Here is a 24,982-nt window from a genome sequence, read left to right as displayed (position 1 = left end):
TTGGCCTGGGTTATTGTCCTTCTGAAAGGTGAATTAATCTCCCAGTGTCTGGTGGAAAGCAGACTGAACCAGGTTCTCCTCTAGGATTTTGCCTGTGCTTAGCTGCATTCCGTTTTCTTTTTTTATCTGGAAAAACTTTCCAGCCCTTAATGATTACAAGCATACCCATTACATGATGCAGCCACCACTATGCTTGAAAATATGGAGAGTGGTATTCAGTAATGTGTTGTATTGGATTTGCCCTAAACACAACACTTTGTATTCAGGACAAAAAGTGAATTGCTTTGCAGAATATATTTTATTCTGCACAAGCTTCCTTCTTTTCACTCTGTCAATTAAGTTAGTATTGTGGAGCAAATACAATGTTGTTGATCCATCATCAGGTATCTCCTCTCACAGCCATTAAATTGTTTTAGAATCACTATTGACCTCATGGTGAAATCCCTGAGCGGTTTCCTTCCTTTCCGGCAACTGAGTTAGGAAGGACGCCTGTATCTTTGTAGTGACTGGGTATATTGCAACACCATCCAAAGTGTAATTAATAACTTCACCATGATCAAAGGGATTATTTTTTACCCACCTACCAATAGGTGCCCTTCTTTGTGAGGCATTGAAAACCTCCCTGGTCTTTGAAGTTGAATCTGTGTTTGAAATTCAATGATTGACCTAAGGGACCTTACAGATAATTGTATGTGTGGGGTACAGAGATGAAGTAGTCATTCAAAAATCATGTTAAACACTATTATTGCAGACAGTCCATGCAACTTATTATGTGACGTATTTAGCTAAGTTTTACTCCTGAACTTAACAAAGGAGATAAATACTTATCACTTTTAGTTAATCGGTACAATTTCAAAAAACATAATTCCACTTTGACATTATGGGGTATTGTGTGTTGGCCAGTGACCAAAAATCTCAAATGCATCCATTTTAAATTCAGGTTGTAACACAACAAAATGTGGGGACTGTCAAGGGGTGTTAATATGTTCTGTTGGCACTGTACATACGATTAATACATTAATTTGTAAACATTTAAAAGCATTACAACTAAAATGCTTTTTTATAATTCATAAAAATCCATTGATACACATTTACTAGCAATTATAATGGATTTTTCATGTATGTTTTTGCCAGTTGTAGGCTGTTGGAGAAACAGGAACCAGCTTTACTCAGACCAAGCCGTTTTATAAATCCCTATGTGGATGGAATGATGTGATGTTAGATGTTGTTTGGCTAACATGTTGGCCATGAACCTTTTCCCATTTTGATACGGCTATGCTTGTGATGATGCCCTATTCTGCTCCAATCTATACCTGAATTTGTCAGTCAAGAGCACACATAGTGTACACAGGCCAAATTGTGACGAGCCTTTCAGTACTGCTTCTCCATTGTCCTTCTGCATAATCCCTTTGGTGACTTTTTGGTGAACTCTTAGGGAATGGGATTTGAATGGGATTCTCAGATTACAAAAAAACATTTCCAATCCTGCCGCATACATGATTCCCAATTTAAGACTGTATAAGAAAATGAGTACAGTTACAAATCCATGTGACACACACATACATTTTGCACATAAAATGCAAATGGCAGGTGCTAGTATAAAGGCACCCGCATACTAGGTTCGGTTTGCTCCTGGCAGAACTCGGCTAGGCGAAGTGAACGTCTGTGCCTCGCATTCTCCCTTAAAAGAGCTTCGCTTCAAAAATTAGAAAAAAGTGGCAATATAACTGTTTGTCCTTCTTGAGACGCCGTAGCAACAAGTCCACCTCCTCAAAATAGTCAGAATGACTCTAAGGTAAGTCAAGAAATCTGTAATTCAGTGATAGGGTGAAGAATAACCACAGGGTTTTTTCCCCTGAGTTGGAATCTAACCATTAAGCGTCAGAAGAAGCAGCATTGCTTACAGGGATTTAGAGGGAATAAGCATACTAACCCAACTCAGGTCAGAGAAGGCCAATGCTGTGCTATATGGAGTCACAAAAGCAGCCATTTGACCCCTACTGCAGTGATAACAATGGAGTCATCAGCTCTCCAGGGGGAACGCAAGATAGGTCATGTCTCATGATATTAGTTCACAGAGCTGCATTCTTACTCTTTGATTACAATTAAAGTTCAGTCTAATTTAGTTACATCTACTAGTCTCCTGGAGCATAAACAACAACATATAATATATATATATATATATATATTTCTGAATACTCCTTTTTCTCCCCAATTTCATGGTATCCAATAGGGTAGTTACTTTTAATTGTTTTGTGCAGACCTGTTTTGTGCAGCTCATATGATCAATTGTAGACCATCTCCCCTCACTAGATGAACTTTCCCGGTTTGTTACTCTTCATTCCTTGATTGACGTTTTGTGCCCGCAAACAGCAATGCTTGTCATTTTGAACTGCTAAACATTACATCACATGATTTTAAAAAATCCAGATGTTCGCCACAACAGAGAGCAACGTCTCTGTTTCACACACCTCGTTGGTGGCTCTGACCATTACTTTTTAGGTACGTTAAATGGATACACCCTCAGGGCAGAGTTGTAACTTCTATGTTCATGTGTAACTCACATTAGCGCAAGGCTTTCTTCTCTTGTCTCTTTTATTTGTTGTGATCATAGAGCCACTAGTCATCTCTGTTAGATCCAATGAGAATATACGAGGAATAAACATTGTTCGTTGTGTGACGTCTTTTGCCGGGTTGCCTGTCCATATAGCTCAGAGATTCATTTGGTTTGCTTTCTGAATCAGAGCTGCAGAGGCTGAGTCACATAATGGAAATGTAGGTATTTGTTATTTATAACTTTGTCAATGATTAAATGTAAAGAAAAGAACAGTGTCACAGTGAGGAATTCATCAATGAAATCCTTTCAGCGAGAATACATGTCCAACAAAAAGGTTTTGGTGTGGTTTGGAGTGGTTTTCTTATGACACGTGCTATTTAACAGACTGTTGAGTATGTTGTCTGAGGGAAGAGGAGGACTTGTGCATTTGAAAGTCATTGATTCCCTGCTGTTGACATCGAATGCCTGTGCAGAAGACCCTTGTGGTAATGCTGCATGGGCTATATTCATGGACCTCTTTTGTCATGAACACAGCCCCATGCAGAGCCACCTCAAAGCTTCAAGTTCGAAAGCCTCCAGAAACAAGCCAAGCTTACCATTCTTGACAGGTTCTGTTTCTGCTGTTCAGTCTGTGAACATAGAAGAAATCTAAACACAGGTCCGCACTACATTGCTCCAAAAAGGGAGCTCAGCCAGGAGAAAGTAGTGCATGTATTTGCTAATGTTTGAATTGTAGACAATGCAAATGCCTTACAGTTGTTCATTATTCCTCTCCCTCTTTTGTCTCTAGGGTTAGGAGGCCATGCCGACGACATTGCCAGAAGGAAAGAGGAGTTTGGACAAAACGTTATACCTCCAAAAAAGCCAAAAACATTTCTGCAATTAGTGTGGGAAGCATTGCAAGATGTGACATTAATCATCCTAGAAGTGGCAGCCATCATTTCATTAGGCCTTTCTTTTTATAGACCTCCAGATGCCGAAAGAGAAAGTAAGTATCTCCACTTATTTGAAATGCTGTGTATTCTAATTGATTCATCACCAGATAATGAATATTTACTCAATCAAATACCAAATTATCAGATTATTGCTACTTTGCACCTGTAAACTTCATGTATGCAGTCATACAATTTCCATGTGTCTGGTTTGTGCACTTTCTGGTAATTGTTTATTGGACAGATACTTTGGAATTCATTGGAGGCCAAAACAAGTAGCCTAGATCTAATTTCAGATATTTTGCTGCGTCTTCTCGAGGATGTTCACAAAGTTTTGTTTGATCTCATGTCTCTGACTTTATTGGCACAAAGAGATATCAATTGGTACAAAATGTGAGTATCCTGCCCATTGAATAATCATATAGGGATTTACTCTGATACTCTTGATACACTTCAATCAATCCATAATCCCATTCCTCAAAGGACTCTTTAGATGCATAGTGGGTAGCCAGTTTTACTTCCTGCGATCAAGACAGTGATACTTCCTGTCTTATAATCATTGTAGGTTACTTTTGTAGGCTACTTTCTGTGGGACTCACTGTAGCTGTCCCTTTGGGTAATCACTAGATGGCCATGCTACCAACTGAATGAATTAGCTATTTGTCCTCGATATAGGGTTTGGCCTAGGCTTAAAAACACAATTCTGGAGGGATTGCATTGTACTTCTGTTCTTTGTAGCATGTCCAGATAGTGACAACTGTCCCTCTTTTCAGATTGTGGAAAGGCAGCGGGAGGGGTGGAGGACGAGGGGGAGGCAGACGCCGGCTGGATTGAGGGTGCAGCCATCCTCCTGTCCGTCGTCTGTGTGGTCCTGGTGACAGCGTTCAATGACTGGAGCAAAGAGAAGCAGTTCCGCGGGCTACAGAGCCGCATCGAACAGGAGCAGAAGTTTACGGTGGTCCGAGGAGGCCAAGTCATCCAGGTCCACGTGGCTGAGATCGTAGTCGGCGACGTTGCACAAGTGAAATACGGTATGGTCTTGAAGGAAAAGTGACCTGTGTGTGTGTCCGTGAGAGCTTACTTACGCACGTGTGCCTTAAAACCAAAGAGCATCGTCCATCCTACTTTTAATATAACTTTCCTTACCCTTCTTTTTCCACTACTCTGTCTGAATCTGGGTTAAATGAGCTAACTCACCCAGCTGGACTGTCTGATGTTCATGTATAGTATATACGTTTTTCCCAGGTGACCTTCTTCCTGCTGATGGTGTGTTGATCCAGGGAAATGATTTGAAAATCGATGAAAGCTCTCTCACCGGTGAATCTGACCATGTCAAGAAGACTTTGGACAACGATCCAATGCTGCTGTCAGGTAATGATGATGAACCTTCCTCTCTTCATATAATATGGCGGATGACTAGATGCAGATCCAATTTGGAACAAGCTGGGCATCGCCCAGAGGCATCGCTTCGTTTGTTCTTTCTGCTATGAATTAAGGTGGTGGTAGTGGTGGAAAAGGTACCCAATTGTCATACTTGAGTGAAAGTAAAGACACCTTAATAGAAAATGACTCAAGTAAAATACTACTTGAGTAAAAGTGTAAAGTATCAAAACTAAATTGAATTGCTAAAATATACTTAAGTATCAAAGTAAAAGTATGAATAATTTCAAATTCCTTATATTAAGCAAACCAGTCTGCACAATTTTCTTGTTTTTTAAATTACTGATAGCCAGGGGCACTCTCCAAAACTCAGACATAATTTACAAACAAAGCATTCGTGTTTAGTGAGTCCGTCAGATCAGAGGCAATACGGATGACCAGAGATGTTCTCTTGATACGTGCGTGAATTGGACAATTGTCCTGTCCTGCTAAGCATTCAAAATGTACTTTTGGGTGTCAGGGAAAATGTATGGAGTAAAGAGTACATTCTTTTCTTTAGGGATGTTGTGAAGTAAAAGTAAAAGATTTAAAAAATATATAAATAGTGAAGTAAAGTACAGATTCCCCCAAAAACGACTTAAGTAAAAATACTTTAAAGTACTATTGAAGTACTTTACACCACTGGGTCCCTTTGCTTTTCCATTGTTGTTTTCATTTGTTGTTTAGCCTGGCATCTTATTACTGTCTATCAAGCTTCATAAGAGCGCTTAGGAGTTAACAACTACTTGAAACAGTATGATCTTGCTATTCCTGCATAAATACTGTTAGGCCATACACATGTAATTAAATATTTAACGGATGCCCCTCTTCACTTTTCAAAAAAATCTAATAAAATTTTATTCGCTTGCTCACCTCACAAAAATGTTTTCCGTTAAACATTTAAAGGCATTTGTATGGCCTTACTTGTAAAAGAAAGAAACATCTTTTACTATCCCATTTTAGTTGGAGATATTATATTATTTGTCGGGTTCCTATGACCATTTCTCAATGACTGTCCATGTTTGTCTTTTGTCAGGTACCCACGTCATGGAGGGTTCTGGGAAGATATTGATCACTGCAGTAGGTGTCAACTCCCAGACCGGCATAATTTTCACCCTGCTCGGAGCCGGTGAAGACGAAGATGACGATGAGGAGGAAAAAGCAGAGAAGGAAAGGAAAAAGAGGGAAAGGGAGGAGAAGAAGAAGGAGAAAGAGAGGGAAAAGAAAGAGAAGAAAGAAAAGAAGGACAAGAAGGACAAACTGGACAAGAAAAGTATGTGGAACTGGATTCTACTTTTATAGTCATCTGTTACACAACATTTGTAAAACTAACCTCATCTCTATTGTATTAATTGTGAAATATAGGCCTACTTGCTTTTGGTTGAGACTCACCATCATAGGAGTAAACGTAGAATATAATTATTTTGAAAAACCCTGTCCAACAATATGTGTTATGAGATATTCCATCATGCTATCCTATAGGGCCTACAGATGCTATTAAGTTACATTTTGCCAGTGGCATGACATAAAGCTATTTGCCACCATAGAAGGTGTCAGACAAGGTTATTAAAATAAAATAAAATGTTATTTGTCACATGCTTTCGTAAACAACAGGTGTAGACTAACAGTGAAATGCTTACTTACGGGTCCTTTTCCAACAATGCAGAGTTAAAGATACAAAATACACAGGGAATAACGAATAACAATAACGAGTAAAAAATAACATGGCTATATACAGGGAGTAGAAAATAACAGGGCTATATATATATATATATATATATAGGGAGTAGAAAATAACATGGCTATATACAGGGAGTACCAGTACCCAGTCGATGTGCCGGGGTACGAGGTAATTGAGGTAACTATGTACATATAGGTAGGGGTAAAGTGATTAGGCAACAGCATAGATAATAGACAATAGCAGCAGCTATTGTGTGGTTTTAAGTATGCATGTGTGCGCATGTTATGTGTGTGTGTGGGCGTATATAGTGTGCGTGTGTATGTTGGGGTGTCAGTGTAAGTATGTGTGAGTGTGTACAATAAGTGTGTGTGTGCATAGAGTCAGTGCAAGAGAGCTAGTGCTGAGCACTTAGTGCTTTTTGAGGTCGTTTCGGTTCAATATTTTTTTTTTGAATCACGGTTTTCTATTTCGGTTTCCATATTCTTTTTAAACCGTAAATGCACTATGCATTATGTGGGTTGAATTCTGTAACAACACAGAATAAAACAATTAATAAAAGTCCCATGCTGGTAGTGACTGCCCATTACTATCACGTTTCAGGTAAGACCTAAATGCAGACTGTGTTGAAGTAACAATGTTTATTACAGCAACAGGGGCAGACAAACGACAGGTCAAGACAGGTAGAAGTCGATAATCCAGAGTAGTGGGGCAAGGGTACCAGACTGCAGGCAGGGTCAGGTCAGGTAGAGGTCGGTAATCCAGAGTAGGGGCAAAGGCACAGGACGGCAGGCAGACTCAGGGTCAGGCAGAGTGGTCAAGCAGGTGGGCTCAGAGTAAGGACAGGCAATGGTCAAAACCAGGAGGGCGAGAAAAAGAGAGACTGGGGAAAACCAGGAGCTGAGACAAAACGAAGGTTGACTTGACAAACAAGATGAACTGGCAACAGACAAACAGAGAACACTGGTATAGGTACCCAGGGGATAATGGGGAAGATGAGCGACACCTGGACAGGTGAAACAGATCAGGGCCTGACAATTACTGCTTATTAACCTTCATTTATTCACATTACTTTACTTTAATAAAATATTTCAGTTGTTGTGTATATTATATTTGTTTTATTTGGTGACTTTATTATTTCATTCCAAGTCAACATCTCATCTCCATTGAGCTGCTGCCTATGCTGTTGGACAAAATCACTATTTTAGTAGTTCTTCAAAGTAAATAAGGGATACTTTTATGAATGCTGAATACCAAATATCAATCACTTAGATCATGTATTTTCCGGTAGAGATACCTTGTGATGGAACTGCTCTCCATCCCTCTCGATCGCGCATTATTTTGGCTCTTCTCTCCCTCTCTCCATGTCTGCCCCCACACTAACCAAACTTAGCAGGTAATAAAGAAACACACAGACCGGACAAGTACGAATGCAATGGATTGTGCTCATTGTAGTTAATTAGCACGTTAACTGCGCAAAAACGATTTATCTCTACAGAAACTGCGTATTGAGCTCACAGAAGAAAATAAAATAAAGGAAATGGAATTCAAATAATATAACCGATGTTGGTCAATCAGTTGTTTAACTGAAATGTGCAAAAAGGATCAATGCAGGTAGTCTGGGTAGCCATTTCATTAGCTATTTAGCAGTCTTGTTTATCAGTCTTATAGCTTGGGGGTAGAAGCTGTTCGGGGTCCTGTTGGTTCCAGACTTGGTGCACTGGTACCGCTTGCCATGCGGTAGCAGAGAGAACAGTCTATAGCTCAGGTGGCTGGAGTCTTTGACATTTTTTGGGGCCTTCCTCTGACACCGCCTGGTATAGCGGTCGTGTATGACAGGGAGCTCACCACCCTCTGTTGCGCCTTCCGGTCGGGTGCCTTGCAGTTGCCATGCCAAGCAGTGATGCAGCCAGTCAAGATACTCTCAATGGTGCAGCTGTAGAACTTTGAGGATCTCTGGGCCCATGCCAAATCATTTCAGCGTCCTGAGGGGGAAGACTTCTTCACAACTATGTGGGTGTGTGTGGACCATGTTAATTCCTTAGTGGTGTGGACACTGAGGAACTTGAAGCTCTCAACCCACTCCACTACAGCCCTATCGATGTGGATAGGGGGCGTGCTCACCCCTCCGTTTCCTGTAGTCCATGATCAGCTCCTTTGTCTTGCTGACGTTAAGGGAGAGGTTGTTGTCCTGGCACACTGACCTCCCCCCTATAGGCTGCCTCATTGTTGTTAGTGATCAGTCATACCATCGTCATGTCGTCAGCAAACTTGATGATGGTGTTTGTCAAACTTGCTGAGCTGTACTCAATGAAAAGCATTCTTACATATGTATTCCTTTTGTCCAGGTGGGCTAGGGCAGTTGGAGTGCAATAGAGATTGCATCATCTGTGGATCTGTTGGGGTGGTATGGAATTTGGAGTGGGTACAGGGTGTCTGGGATGATGGTGTTGATGTGCTACGGAGGAGTGTTGCTTGGTTCAGTGTTGCTTGCCTTGAAGTAAGCATCGAAGGCATTTAGCTTGTCTGTTAGGTTAGCATCAGTGGGCATTTCGCGGCTGGGTTTCCCTTTGTAATCTGTGATAGCTTGAAAACACTGCAACATTAGCTCTGTATTAACTGAAAGGGGTCAAAGAATAATTCATGAAAGTAGTAAAATCAAATGATGCTTTTTGTTTAACGATCTTGATTTATATGATGTGTCTGCCAGTGGCGTGAGAGTGACATGCACATTCAACATTCCCACTCAGATGCTGGGCCAAATAGAGGAAGTTCCCACCTTACACCACAATACACAGACAGAGTATCCGTAGCTGAATCTTGGTGCAGGTTAATTACAGCATGTGAGAGTGCTATAGAGGATGCTGACTTAGACACAGTTGGTTAACATCTCAGTTAGTTAACTGACTGCAGTTGGGTCAGTTGGACTATGGACGTTACCTCTCCTGCCATACCAAGGCAACAAAAAAAAAGTTACCGCCTGTGAATTAACCAACCTGGTGCATAGCTGCTAAGTGTGTCAGGGGAGTGTTTCATTTCCGTTTGTAGTCCCAGTATCACTGATCAGGGATTCTCAGAGTGAGTGAGGACTGTATTAGGGAGTTAAGACAAATGCATGTCAGAGCATTCACACTTCTTAGTTTCCAATTCAGTGTCTAAGGGCTAGCCGTCAAGGGAACTCACGTCCAAGGGAACATATTAGAACTAAAAGTGTTTTGCCACTCTGCAAAAGTGAGAAGCGCTTTGCTGATGTGTAAATGGACAAATTATTAACTGCAGTCATTTATTTTTCCACAGATAAAAGAGATGAGAAAAACAAGCAAGGTAAGTTTGTCAATGAGTGTGTTTAAATCCACAGTAATAATTTGATATTAAACTGATTATGGCAGAAGGCAGATTATGCAATAGTCATGTAAACACATTACTCTGCTTATCTTAAATCGGCCAAAGGTCAAAATCGCAGTAAGTATACGCCGATTAAAACACCTGGTTTTCTGAGTTATCTTTCAAATTATTATTATGACATGAAAACAGCTTAATTGCCGTTCCAGCGGTGTATTTGATCTGAAAAAGTGCGAGTGAAGTGAGTTCGGAGCAAACTCGGAACGTACTGAATGTATGGTCTTAGAAGTAGTTTTCACATACAAGCTTTATATTTACAAACTCAGAATCAAATGCATTTATCAGAGTGCCATCAGGTAGCCTTATTTCAGTTGTGTCCATGTAAACAGGATTATTAGGGAACTCGGAATTTTTGCAAAGCATGTAAACGTTGTAATAGAACTATTAATCGGACTATCCACAATAATCACATTATTGTGTGCATGTAACTGTACTCATTGTGTGTTATATCTATATTGAGACTGCTAGTTTAGTTTGTGTGCACTCCATGACCATGTTGTGTTTATATTGGGTACTTACTAGTTTAGTTTGTGTGTGTTTACAGTATATAGAATCTGTATGGTCAGAGGGCTATACTGCGAAGCAAGCTAGATCTACTCAGATTTTCTAAAGCTAGCCAGCTTCAGTTAGCTTCCCACTCCAGCTCAGGCTTCATCCATACTACAACGATGTACATTGCTTGTCTGTCAGACACTAACTCTAGCAGGCTTGTACAGATGTAGGATCTTAATTTGAGCCAGTTTACTACAGGAGGAAAATAAACCTGCAACAACAGGAATTGTAAATTATTATGTGGATTATAATTCATGGAAATGTTTCTATGGGTTGATAAGTTTTTTGTTAGGGCAAATCAAGTCTGAAATTTCAAAGTGAAAATTAAAAAATGTAGATGCCTTTTTAAACCTCATACACATTTGCATTTCCTGCTGTGCAGGAAAATTCTCAGCAACAAAAAAGAGTGATCAAATTAAGATCCTACAGCTGTAACCGCGCATGCATGCCGCATGTGGCTAGTCGAACAAAGTACTCGTCATTGATTCAATGCTGAAACATCAATCCATGGGTGGGTCAGTGCCATATTTTAATTTGTTCCCGAAATCAAAATGAAGGAAAAGTTATCTTGCAAATTCAGCAGGCTATCTATCATGTGAAATAGACTTTTAGAAGTGCCTTCTTTATTTTATTACTTATTGTTAATGCCTTCTTAGGTGTGCTTTGGTGTGGTTATAAATGATTGAACTCAGAGTTGACCAAAGTATTCATACCCCTTGACTTATTCCACAATTTGTTGTGTTACAGCCTGAATTCAAAATGTATTAAATATATTTTTTTGCTCACACACTAGCCCATAATGACAAAGTGAAAAAATGTTTTTAGACATTTTAGCAAACTTATTGAAAATGAAATACATAAATCGAATTTACATAATTTTCCACACCCCTGAGTCAATACTTTGTAGAAGCACCAGCTGTGAGTCTTTCTGGGTAAGTGTCTAAGAGCTTTTCACACCTGGATTGTGCAACATTTGACCATTTATTATTTTCAGAATTCTTCAAGCTCTTTCAAATTGGTGGTTAGACAACGATTTTCAGGTCGTGCCATAGATTTTCAAGTAGATTTAAGTCAAAACTGTAACTCGGCAACTCAGGAGCATTCACTGTCTTCTTGGTAAGCAACTCCAGCGTAGATTTGCCCTTGTGTTTTAGGTTATTGTCCTGCTGAAAGGTGAAATAATCTCCCAGTGTCTGGTGCAAAGCAGACTGAACCTAGGATTTTGCCTGTGCTTAGCCCCCATTCCGTTAGTATGTTATCCTGAAACACTCTCCAGTCCTTAACAAGCATACCCATAACAGGATGCAGCCACCACTATGCTTGAAAATATGGAGAGTGGTACTCAGTAATGTGTTTTATTGGATTTGCACCAAACACAATACTTTGTATACAGGACAAAAATGTAATTCCTTTGCCACATTTTTTGCAGTATTACTTTAGTGCCTTGCAAACAGGATGCATGTTTTGAAATATTTGTATTCTTTACAGGCTTTCTTCTTTTCACTCTGTCAATTAGGTTAGTATTGTTTAGCATTACAATGTTGTTGATGTATCCTCAGTTTTCTCCTATCACAGTAATTCAACCTTTTTAAAGTCACAATTGGCCCCAAGGCTGAAATCCCTGAGTGGTTTCCTCTGTCTCCGGCAACTGACCTAGGAAAGACGCCAGTATCTTTGTAGTGACTGTGTGTATAGATACACCATCCAAAGTGTAAATAATAACTTCACCATGATCAAAAGGATATTAAATGTCAAATTTGTTTCTCTTTTTTTTAATCTACCAATAGGTGCGCTTCTTCATGAAGCATTGAAAAACCTCCCTGGTCTTTGTGGATGAATCTCTGTTTGAAGTCCACTGCTCGCCTTAGGGACCTTAGACATATTTGTGTGTGGGGGGTACAGAAATGAGGTAGTCATTCAAAAATCATGTTAAACACTATTGTTGCACACAGAGTGAGTCCATGCAACTTATTATGTGACTTGTTAAGCACATTTTTACTCCTGAACTTATTTCGGCTTGCCATAACAAAGGGGATGAATACTTATAGACTCAAGACATTTCAGCTTTTCATGTTTAGTTAATTGGTAAATATTTCTAAAAACATAATTCCACTTTGACATTATAAGGTATTGTGTGTAGGCCAGTGGAAAAAAAATCTACATTTAATCAATTTTAAAAGCTGTAACACAACAAAATGTGGAAAAAGTCAAGGGATGTGAATACTTTCTGAAGGCACTGTATCTCACTAAATCCTCAAACTAGATTTGTAGTATATGGCTCAGGTTAGATCTGAAGGATTCGTTGGCATAGAAATTGACCTTGCTTAAAGGTGAGCCACTTTCGTGGTATTGGTTATCCCAAGTTGAACTCAGAGTTGACCAAAGTTACCTCAAACTAAATTCATAGTATAGGGCTCCGGTTTGTGCATAAGGTGTGTATAGTCTGAGTGTAGCCCTGTGTGTCCCTGAGGCCATATGGTCATGTGTGTGTTCCTGTGGCCCGAGCAGCAGGTGCTCTTGACTCCGTTCATGGTGATTAGGACCAAGGAGATTACAGCTCTTAAGCTCAGCAGCTGATTTTTCCCTGTGCCTTTCTTCCCTTAGCTAACAACCTTATGTACTGTTTTTGAATCAGCACACTTACAGACACACATACTGTACACACTTACATGCACACATACTGTACACACTTAGACTTACACATACTGTACACATTTACACGCACACATACTGTACACACTTACAGACACACATACTGTACACACTTACAGACACACATTCTGTACACACTTACAGACACACATACTGTACACACTTACCAACACACACACTCACTCACACATTTGCCTGGATGAACAATGTCCCTTTATTTCACTTACAAAGTTTTGAGTATTTAGGGTTCTGGTGCGTGTGTGTTTGTACTATTACAGAACGTGGGCATGTTTTGGGATGATGGTGGAAGAATTTGTTTGTAAAGAATCTCAGCCAGGAAGGAGCAATAATCCCCAGACTCGGATTAAGGACTCTGAACCAAACACCATAGTGTCGTGCGGTGTATCACATAGAATAGCACCCCCTATCTGTTTCCAAGCAGTAGCAGTGCCATCTCACTATGAACCTTTACACACCAATGTACTATTCTTCGACTATTTTTCCCATTTCATACTTTTTTTATTGGCTGCATCAACAATTTTTATTAAAATGTCTCTATTTAAACTTAACGTCTGTGGACCCATCCTCTCCTCTCCCTCAGGTAAGTCTCAGGATGGTGCAGGCGTGGAGATGCAGGCCCTCAACAGTGACGACGAAGGAGAGGAGAAGAAGAAAGCCCACCCTAAGAAGGAGAAGTCTGTGCTCCAGGGGAAATTGACCAAATTAGCGGTGCAGATCGGCAAAGCAGGTAAGACCATCACAAGGGAATTCTGAATTTTGAAAGTGTGTTTGATTTCCGCAGCAGCTTGTCCCAGTTTGTCATTATTGCAAACATTTTATTATTTCATTGTGTACAGTACACTACTATCCTTTCCTCTGTCCAGGCCTGTTCATGTCAGGGTTGACAGTCATCATCCTGATAACTCTGTTTATGGTGGACACCTTCTGGATCCAGGGCCTACCGTGGATCGCGGACTGCACGCCCATCTACATTCAGTTCTGCGTCAAGTTCTTCATCATTGGTGTTACTGTGCTTGTGGTGGCCGTACCCGAAGGTCTCCCCCTGGCCGTCACCATCTCACTTGCGTATTCTGTCAAAGTAGGTATCACTACTTTGTCACTACAATGTTACTATAGTATATATATTACAGACAGGAGCAATTAAGAAAGGCATTGCCAGATCCCAAATCATAGCCTCCTATCTTCCTCAGAAAATGATGAAAGACAACAATCTTGTGAGGCACCTGGATGCCTGTGAAACCATGGGCAACGCCACAGCCATTTGCTCTGACAAAACGGGGACATTAACCATGAACAGGATGACCGTGGTCCAGGCTTATCTGGGAGACAGGCACTACAGGAAGGTTCCTGAGTCTGACCTCATCCCAGGAAATGTCTTGGACCTGCTCATTATGGGCATCGGAGTCAACTGTGCTTACACATCCAAGATCATGGTAAGTGAACATACTTCACTTGAGACTCCGAGTTGAGGTTTTCACCTCTGTCAAACAGAACACAAAGAGATGCGCAATTCAGCTCTTTTCATAGCAATCGTTCATTGACATCTGAGCAAATACATTGAGTACCAGGTCAGGGATTTCAAGCCAGGGCCAAATCCTCTTGAAATCTGAGAACTCAGACTTTCATTTAAATCATGCATTGATATAATGGTACATTTTCGTACAAAGTATCAGTTATGTTAGTTGATTTGAAGTTTGGAACTGACCTTAATGTGTAAATGGTTTGTCTCAGTCTCCTGAGAAGGAGGGCGGGCTGCCACGCCAGGTGGGCAACAAGACCGAATGTGCCTTGCTGGGCTTTGTCTTGGATCTGAGACGTGACTATATGACCATCCGCAACGAGATCCCAGAGGAGAAGCTCTTCAAGGTCTACACCTTCAACTCAGTCAGGAAGTCCATGAGCACAGTGCTGAAGAACGCTGACGGGAGTTACCGCATGTTCAGCAAAGGAGCCTCAGAGATCCTCCTAAAGAAGTAGACTGGCACTTTCAGTTTCTTGCTTTCCTGCAAATTAACTCAATGAACTTCCCCAGTATTATTTGTCCGAAACCTAATATAGATTTCCTCTTTATCTCATCGCAGGTGTTGTAAGATCATGACAGCGAGCGGGGAGGCTAAGGTCTTCAAGCCCAGGGACAAAGACGATGTGGTGAAGAATGTGATCGAGCCCATGGCCTCCGAGGGCCTGAGAACCATATGCCTGGCCTACAGGGACTTTCCCCCAGTCGACGGCGAGCCTGACTGGGAAAACGAAACTGACATCCTCACCGGCCTCACCTGTTTGTGTGTGGTGGGCATTGAGGACCCTGTACGACCAGAGGTAAAAGGACAAGCGGGATATGCCCAATCAAAGTCCTTGTTGCAAAGGTCCAATTAATTCAAGGAGGTAGATGTTTGTGGTGGTACAACCCTCAGCAATGTACATGTATAATCCCCCTGAAGGGGAGAGCAGGTCTTTGTGAGTGTGTCTTGTGAGTGTGTCTTATTTTTCCATAATCTGAAAAATAAAGTATTTTTTTCCACCCTAGGTTCCTGACGCCATTAAGAGGTGTCAGCGCGCTGGCATCACGGTGCGCATGGTCACAGGGGACAACATCAACACGGCTCGCGCCATTGCCAGTAAGTGTGGCATAGTGCACCCCGGAGATGACTTCCTCTGTATAGACGGCAAAGAGTTCAACCGACGGATAAGAAACCCACTGGGAGAGGTAATATTCCTCTCTTTCTCTCACAAAATGAATCTGTTTCTGTGAAAAAAAATGGTGATGATAGAGTGACCCAAGAAACAATCTACTTCCAGATTGAGCAAGAACGCATTGATAAGATTTGGCCTAAACTCCGTGTGCTTGCAAGATCCTCACCCACTGACAAACATACTTTAGTAAAAGGTATGTTTGGGGGGTAATTTTTCATTTATCACTACAGATAAATTTTTTGGGTCTTACATATTATTATTATTATCTAAAGAGATGATGCTTGCCTCTGTTCACAGGTATAATGGATAGCACTGTACTAGAACCAAGACAAGTTGTTGCTGTAACAGGAGATGGCACTAATGACGGCCCTGCCTTGAAGAAAGCGGATGTTGGATTTGCCATGGTATGGTATTTTTATACTTCAAGATCTGGCGTATGTTATATCCCATCAATATGATGAGTATGTTGTCCCTCTGATTTGAACAGATGGGTACTTTTGATCCTGTGACTAATGCACTGTGACATGCTGTGCCCACAGGGCATTGCGGGCACGGACGTAGCCAAAGAGGCCTCAGACATCATCCTGACAGACGACAACTTCAGCAGCATCGTCAAGGCGGTGATGTGGGGGCGGAACGTCTACGACAGCATCTCCAAGTTCCTCCAGTTCCAGTTGACAGTCAACGTGGTGGCTGTCATCGTGGCCTTCACCGGAGCATGCATCACACAGGTAAGACACTGTATTGCCGTCATGTCCATCCTTCCCATATTGTCTTTCTGCTTGAAAAGGGGATGCATTGGTCAACTAGAGAGCGGCTGACTCACTATAGGGAGTTTTTCTTTTCAACTCTACAAGTTACAACGGTCTTTGAAAACTGGGGATCTATACATAACCCAAACTACATCTCCCCCCAGGATTCTCCTCTCAAAGCTGTCCAGATGCTGTGGGTGAACCTGATCATGGACACCTTTGCCTCCCTGGCCCTGGCCACTGAGCCACCCACCGAGTCTCTGCTGCTGAGGAAACCGTATGGCCGCAACAAGCCCCTCATCTCCCGCACCATGATGAAGAATATCCTGGGCCATGCTGTCTACCAGCTCACTGTTATCTTCACCCTGCTCTTCACCGGTGAGCAGTGTTGCAAAGGGAGGGTATATTACTGCAAACTTTGAAAGTGTCCCTTTTGGGTAATTCAGATTATCACAGGAGTCTGTAATTATGTCTGGCACTATTTGTGGCCTAATATATAAAATAATAAAATGAATTAAAACATTATCCTAAGAATAAATAGTGAATACAATTGGTGTTTAAAATGAAGGTTTCAGCAAGCCTGTTCCTGGAGAGCTACCGTCCTGTAGGTTTTCACTCAAACCGTAATCACCTGATTCTAATAATTAGCTGGTTGATAAGGTGAATCAGGTTAGTTACAGCTGGGGTTGGAGTGAAAACCTACAGAAGAGTGGCTCTCCAAGAACAGGGTTGGAAAGGCCTGGGCTATAGGCTAGTCCGGGAGCAAGATTTTTTGGACTAGGCCTAATATATAAATAAAATATTCGGAAGAAGCCTTTGACTCTCCTCCTGAACTGCCACTTTAGGCCTACACAGCACAGCCATTGGTTAGGCAGCACACAAAAACGTGTTTGATCAGCAAGAGCAGAGGAGGCCGGGGCTCAGGTTGTAATGGGTGTAATCCCAGCAGCTATCTTAGAAATATAACTTTGCTCTGTGCCTCTCAGAGGATGCACTTCGTAGCCTATAGCCTATTGATATTGCCCGCCCAGCGGAGAATCAGAGATAAGGGTCAGCATCAGGCACACAAAGATAAACAACTTAAACAATGACAAATATCGAGATTTCATCAATGACAAATTACATGACCCTCCCCTGGACTAGAAAAAAAAGACAAAACCCTCTCCTTGATTGAAATTCAAAAAGCATGACCCTCCCCCATTTTCCTCCAGGTAACCTTTCTCTATATTTCGAACCATCCCTAGACAGTGGTGTAAAGTACTTAATTAAATCTGGCGGACTCACTAAACACAAATGCTTTGTTTGTAAATTCTGTGTTTGAGTGTGTTTGGCTATCCGTTAAAACATTTAAAAAAATATTGTGCTGTCTGGTTTGCTTAATAAGCTCAGCAAAAAAAGAAGTGTCCCTTTTTCAGGAACCTGTCTTTCAAAGATAATTAGGTAAAATCCAAATAACTTCACAGATCTTCATTGTAGTGTTTGAACACTGTTTCCCATGCTTGTTCAACGAACAATAAACATTAATGAACATGAACCTGTGGAACCGTCGTTAAGACACTAACAGCTTACGGTAGGCAATTTAGGTCACAGTTATGAAAACTTAGAACACTAAAGAGGCCTTTCTACTGACTCGGAAAAACACCAAAAGAAAGATGCCCAGGGTCCCTGCTCATCTGCGTGAATGTGCCTTAGGCATGCTGCAGGAGGCATGAGGACTGCAGATGTGGCCAGGGCAATAAATTGCAATGTCCGTACCTTGAGACGCCTAAGGCAGCGCTACAGGGAGACAGGACGGACAGCTGATCGTCCTTGCAGTGGCAGACCATGTGTAACAACGCCTGCACAGGATAGGTATATCCGAACATCACACCTGTGGGACAGGTACAGGATGGCAACAACAACTGCCCGAGTTACACCAGGAACAATCCCTCGATCAGTGCTCAGACTGTCCGCAATAGGCTGAGAGAGGATGGACCGAGGGCTTGTAGGCCTGTTGTAAGGCAGGTCCTCACCAGACATCACCGGCAACAATGTCGCCTATGGGCACAAACCCACAGTCGCTGGACCAGACAGGACTGGCAATAAGTGCTCTTCACTGACGAGTCGCAGTTTTGTCTCACCAGGGGTGATGGTCGGATTCGCGTTTATCGTCAAAGGAATGAGCGTTACACCGAGGCCTGTACTCTGGAGCGGGATCGATTTGGAGGTGGAGTGTCCATCATGGTCTGGGGTGGTGTGCCACAGCATCATCGGACTGAGCTTGTTGTCATTGCAGGCAATCTCAATGCTGTACGTTACAGCGAAGACATCCTCCTCCCTCATGTCGTACCCTTCCTGCAGGTGCATCCTGACATGACCCTCCAGCATGACAATGCCACCAGCCATACTGCTCGTTCTGTGTGTGATTTCCTGCAAGACAGGAATGTCAGTGTTCTGCCATGGCCAGCGAAGAGCCCAGATCTCAATCCCATTGAGCACGTCTGGGACCTGTTGGATCGGAGGGTGAGGGCTAGGGCCATTCCCCCAAGAAATGTCCGGGAACTTGCAGGTGCCTTGGTGGAAGAGTGGGGTAACATCTCACAGCAAGAACTGGCAAATCTGCTGCAGTCCATGAGGAGGAGATGCACTGCAGAACTTAATGCAGCTGTTGGCCACACCAGATACTGACTGTTACTTTTGATTTTGACCCCCCCCCCCCCCCCCTTTGTTCAGGGACACATTATTCCATTTCTGTTAGTCACATGTCTGAGGAACTTGTTCAGTTTATGTCTCAGTTGTTGAATCTTGTTATGATCATACAAATATTTACACATGTAAGTTTGCTGAAAATAAACTTAGTTGACAGTGAGAGGACGTTTCTTTTTTTGCTGAGTTTATAAGGAAGTTGAAATTATTTATACTTCTACTTTTAACACTGAAGTACATTTTAGCAATTCCATTTACTTTTGATACCGAAGTATATTTAAAACCAAATACTTTTAGACTTTTACTCAAGTAGTATTTTACTGGGTGACTTTCACTTTTATTATCTTTACTTTTACAGTATGACAATTGAGTACTTTTTTCGCCACTGCCCTTTGATATAAAAAGTGTATACTATATATATGAATAATTTTTTTAAATTCAAGTTATTCAAGTATGAATTACCATAGATTGCCATAGATTGCCAAAGATTCCCGTAACTTTGGTAAATTATCAGTAGCTTTGCAACCCTACCGGTGAGTACCGCCTGGGTTCAAATTAGGTAGTCGTGCCAATTGGACATCTAACTTTGTTCTTAATGAAGATATGAAAGCAAATCTATTGATCTAATAAATGACTTGATCCGTATTGCTTGTCTCCAGTGGGCCTTGTTATTATGTACCTGTATGTTGCCATCACAGGGGAGCAGATTTTCGACATTGACAGCGGGAGGTATGCGCCTCTCCATGCCCCTCCCTCGGAACATTACACCATTGTTTTCAACACCTTCGTCATGATGCAGCTCTTCAACGAAATCAACGCTCGCAAGATCCACGGCGAGCGTAACGTCTTTGACGGCATTTTCAAAAACATGATCTTCTGCTCCATTGTGTTCGGAACGTTCATTATCCAGGTGAGCAGCCTTCAGATCCATACAGGATATTCACACAGAGGAGATTTCATATCGGACAAAAAATAACATTGCTCTCTAATCACCCTGTGTTTTGTTGTCCAGATTGTAATTGTTCAGTTTGGAGGGAAACCTTTCAGCTGTGTGGGCCTCAGCATCGACCAGTGGCTCTGGTGTGTGTTCTTGGGCTTTGGATGTCTACTGTGGGGCCAGGTGAGATTCTCACAGGTTTCTAATGTCTTCCAAAGTCCCTATGATCTACTTGGCTGTTATGAAGTTTTGTCACAAATGTTTTGTCACAAATTAGTGACAACATTTGAGTTCCTGTCTGTTCATTTCTAGGTGGTTACCACTGTCCCCACCAGCCAGCTGAAGTTCCTGAAGTCTGCAGGTCATGGCACGCAGCAGGAGGAGATCCCTGAGGATGAGATGGAGGAGATGGAGGACCTGGATGAGATCGACCACGGTGAGATGGAGATGAGAAGGGGGCAGGTGCTCTGGTGCAGAGGCCTAGGCAGGATCCAGACTCAGGTTTGTTTGATCAACTCATAATTACATCTCAGCTCACAATCATCCCTCAGCTTTAAACCAAACCAAGGATACAAACTCAGGATTGTGCTTTAACTTTCGATGGGGACTCAATACTAAAATGTTGACTGTGTCTTCCTCCCCAAACCATCCAGATCCGCGTAGTGAATGCCTTCCAAGACACTTTGTCCCCCTACGAAGGCCTGGAGACCCCTGAGTCCCGCAACTCAATCCACAACTTCATGACCACCCCGGAGTTCCGGATAGAAGACTCGGAGCCGCAGATCCCCCTCATCGACGACACAGAGGGGGAGGACGATGCTCCCACCAAGCGCAACGCTGCACAGACCCTGCCCCCACCCTCCATGTTGGCCACCCTTCCGTCCACGCCCAACCAGAACAATAATGCTGTGGACAGGATCATCCCCTTCTACAAAGAGAGCACAAAGACTGGCGGTATCCCCCAGAGTGCTGTGCTGCCGCCGCGCCCTGGGAGCCCGCTGCACAGCCTGGAGACTTCCCTCTGAGCTGGGCCCTAATACCAGTAATTACCCCCTCACCTCAGCCCATTTGGGGAGAGAGGGCTTCTGGAAGCCTCATGGGTTTCTGTTTTTACTTATATGTTTGGTTCCTAAAACATTTTTGGGTCTTGTATCGAGGAGAGGTGCACATTTTGCGTGGAAGAATTATAGACCATTTTTTTCATAATTAAATGAACAGGGAGACTGGTATGCATTGCTGTACATCAGCAGTACTTCTGAAGAATTCATGCATTGGCTATTAATATTTTTATGATTTCATTCATGTTGTGAAAGCAACCCTGTTTACACGTTTGTGAAACTTTGATTGTCCGTGAAAAACCAACGTTATAATATGTACAAAGTGGGGCTGCATACTGCGAAATGAAAAAAGAAATAATGTATTTTAGATATTGCTGTCTTTTAGGAGAAAAGCAAGGTTTCTGTTGAAACTGAACTAATATGCCTGCAGGTTCTATTTGGTGTGTTTTTTCCTAGGTACATAGAAATATCTAGCGAAGTAAGAAGAAATTGGTTTTAAATGTTTATAAGAAGACATTGAGATAAGTGGATGTCCTCAAATATCCATGTTCACACTTCCACACTGTAAATATTAAAAGACATGCTCCGGTACTTTGGCGACTAAGAAATTGTTTTTTAAACCTCCAGCTTTGGGCTGGATGTGTCAATATGTAGTACCTACCTGCATAATCTATGCGCATAATTACTGTCTTATCTCAATTAGCCAAGAAATCCTTATTTTGAAAGTGATTGTTTTCTTGAAGCTTTGCAGCGCAATTTTCCCTACATTTCCCCCCACGTGGGTCACCCCCATAGCAATTCAAGTTCTAGCCAATGAGCTTCAGCATTTGAGTGACAGCTAGCAGGAGGCCTGCCCAGTGTTATCTAATGAAGTTGCAGGGCAGGCCCAACGGCTCAGTGGACACAGCAGAGAGAGAGAGAGAGATAGCAATGACATGGTGCACATTTCCGCACATATGTGACGTAGTAAGCAATCTTCAGGGACCACTTTTGGCTCGTGAGTGCTGCTACTTTCAAAACTACTGGTTAAAAAGTATACAAAAGTACCGGAGAATCTCTTTAACTTTGTTCCCAAATCATTCCAAAACTCAATTTCATGATTACTGGAAAGTGGTGGAGCTCCTATTTGTGTCCCTAGTGCTTTCAATCTAGACCACTGATCATAAGCACTGACCACTGATCCATTGAAAGGCTCATTATGGATCAAGGATAAGGATAAACCAGTTACTGTTTCAGATTTTTCTGTAGAGAACATTTTGTACAGCGAGTAGATTGTTACTTTTAGGATTTTGAAATCAAGAGAAAGTTGTTGTTTGATCAAAGATAACCTAATTCAAAGGAATTAAATGTATTGAATGGTTTTAAGGACCTGAGTGGTATTTCACAAAATAGGATCAATGGTTTCATCCATCTAACTGAAATAACTTGATTCTCCATATCATTAATGTACAGTATGAGTTGATTAAGTGATACTCATATAATTTTGATCTCTCTCGTGACCTGGGAGAATGTTATATTTTTTAGCTGACTAACATATTGAAACTGCTTTGTGAAATACCCTCCAGGAAACAGAAAATACTCAAGACACAAAAGACTTTCGACTCTCAGCTCAGAGTACTTTATTGCACTAAACCTCTTTTAGGGAGACTTACATTTTGTAAAATATAGCGTAGCTTTCATCTGTCACAAAAGTCAAGGTATCATCAGTTGGGAGAGGATTGAAAATTATTCAAAACATTTTGCTAGCCTAAAGTCAAAATACCCTCACAGAGTCATTGGAAATAGCCTACATGTTTACCAAGTGCTATAAAAAATAAAAGGCAGAAACCTAAAAACCAGGAATGCTAGAACAAAAAAAGAGGTCCTGGGCAGTGGAGAACTGTATTTCAAAAAATAGTTTTGTTACATTATGGTCTGAAAATTATTAACTTCATTACACTTTTTTTACGCAACTTTTCACAGTACAGGACCAATTTTATGTTTCTGGAATCCATGTCAGGGTCGCAGTTAATTTGACGACATATTTATTTTGGATTTCTTCCCTGTGTTGCAATTACAAACTGCATCAAAAGATAGGTATAAATCCAAAGAAAGTACTTAGGTGGTAAAAATGGGAGAAAGTTTCTGTGGGTCACTTTTGTGTTTCTCTGTAGGTTCATTCCACAATTGAGAATGAATGTTTATCAATCTCTTTATGGATTATACATTTTTATATCTAAATATTTGGTTAAAAAAAAGTACTTAATGACTGTTTATTTTGAGCAGTGTAAATGGTTCTTGTGGTTGATATTTCTTTTTGAAACTTATTGAGTACTGTGTATGGTTTTTGAAAATAAAGGATTCATATTTAGCTTACCTACAAATGGTATTGAATCTGTTCTCTATTTTCTCAACAGTCAGTCATTGTTGCAACATATTCAATGAATTGAAAAATGCTATTGAATTTGGTCATCAGTGTCATAAGAAATGTAGGTGCAGAAAGACATGTTGCTGAAAAAAAAACACACCACATGTATGCCTACTAGTATGTGGTCCTCCCAGTTGTTTGCAATGCTAGCATTACAATACCGCATTATTGAAAAACCCATGAGTAAAAGTACAAAAATATCATTTTTTTAAAATGTAGTCTAAATAAAGTTGAATGCTGTAAATCCAAATCCCTTATAATACAATGGAATCTTTATTGGTCCATATACACATACAAAATACATTTGTTTATTTTTGGTGTCACAGTACCACACAGCTATACACAACAGGCTGGAGCAGCACGGTCAGAGCAGCGCCCCTGGAGCATGTTAAGTGCCTTGCTCAAGGGATGATTGGCAGTTACTGGAACAGGTGATTGATGGCACCTAAATTGGGGAAGACTGGCTTGTGGTAATGGCTGGAGTGGAATAAGTGGAATGGTATCAAATACAGTGCATTCGAAAAGTATTCAGACCTCGACTTTTTACGCATTTTGTTACATTATAGCCTTATTCTAAAATGGATTTAATCTTATTTTCTTCTCATCAATCTATACACATTACCCCATAATGAAAAAAAATAAAAACAGGTTTTTAGAATTTTTTGCAAATGTATAAAAATTAAAAATATGAATATATAACATTTACATAAGTATTCTGACCATTTACGCAGTACTTTGTTGAAGTACCTTGAAGTACCTAGCGATTACAGCCTCAAGTCTTCTTCTGACGTTACAAGCTTGGCACACCTGTATTTGGGGAGATTCTTCCATTCTTCTCTGCAGATCCATTCAAGCTCTGTCAGGTTGGATGGGGAGCATCTCTGCAGAGCTGTTTTCAGGTCTCTCCAGAGATGTTCGATCGAGTTCAAGTCCGGGCTCTGGCTGGGCCACTCAAGGACATTCAGAGACTTGTCCTGAAGCCACTCCTGCGTTGCCTTGGCTGTGTGCTTAGGGTCGTTCTCCTGTTGGAAGGTGAACCTTTGCCCCAGTCTGAGGTCCTGAGCACTCTGGAGCAGGTTTTCATCAAGGATCTCTCTGTACTTTGCCCCTTTCATCTTTCCCTCAATCCTGACTTGTCTCCCAGTCCCTGCCAGGTTTCCTCTAGGTGTGACGCTTGGCATTCAGGCCAAAGAGTTCAATCTTGGTTTCATCAGACCAGAGAATCTTGTTTCTCAT

At 41.4% G+C, this 24,982-nt stretch overlaps 1 protein-coding gene across 1 annotated transcript in view; it reads left to right on the top strand.

Annotated features, from left to right (window-relative positions):
* The window catches only part of LOC106561040 (plasma membrane calcium-transporting ATPase 1), a 29,415-nt gene extending 5,713 nt beyond the window's left edge, over positions 1–23,702 (top strand). The window contains exons 3-21 of the mRNA XM_014124610.3: positions 3,348–3,545; positions 4,263–4,520; positions 4,735–4,860; positions 5,945–6,181; positions 9,884–9,910; positions 13,794–13,940; positions 14,077–14,291; positions 14,404–14,646; positions 14,945–15,186; positions 15,295–15,532; positions 15,741–15,920; positions 16,013–16,100; positions 16,205–16,311; positions 16,447–16,638; positions 16,824–17,037; positions 20,043–20,254; positions 20,357–20,464; positions 20,594–20,782; positions 20,935–23,702. Coding sequence (XP_013980085.1) covers positions 3,348–3,545; positions 4,263–4,520; positions 4,735–4,860; positions 5,945–6,181; positions 9,884–9,910; positions 13,794–13,940; positions 14,077–14,291; positions 14,404–14,646; positions 14,945–15,186; positions 15,295–15,532; positions 15,741–15,920; positions 16,013–16,100; positions 16,205–16,311; positions 16,447–16,638; positions 16,824–17,037; positions 20,043–20,254; positions 20,357–20,464; positions 20,594–20,782; positions 20,935–21,306 — 3,593 coding nt within the window. The 3' untranslated portion in view covers positions 21,307–23,702. The remainder of the gene's footprint in view (positions 1–3,347; positions 3,546–4,262; positions 4,521–4,734; positions 4,861–5,944; positions 6,182–9,883; positions 9,911–13,793; positions 13,941–14,076; positions 14,292–14,403; positions 14,647–14,944; positions 15,187–15,294; positions 15,533–15,740; positions 15,921–16,012; positions 16,101–16,204; positions 16,312–16,446; positions 16,639–16,823; positions 17,038–20,042; positions 20,255–20,356; positions 20,465–20,593; positions 20,783–20,934) is intronic.
* Positions 23,703–24,982: the final 1,280 nt, after the last annotated feature.

The sequence above is a fragment of the Salmo salar genome, chromosome 10 (genome assembly GCF_965601325.2).
Source record: "Salmo salar chromosome 10, fSalSal1, whole genome shotgun sequence".
NCBI lineage: Eukaryota > Metazoa > Chordata > Actinopteri > Salmoniformes > Salmonidae > Salmo > Salmo salar.
The sequence above is the reverse complement of the archived record's forward strand: the minus strand, read 5'-3'. Positions and strand labels throughout refer to the sequence as shown.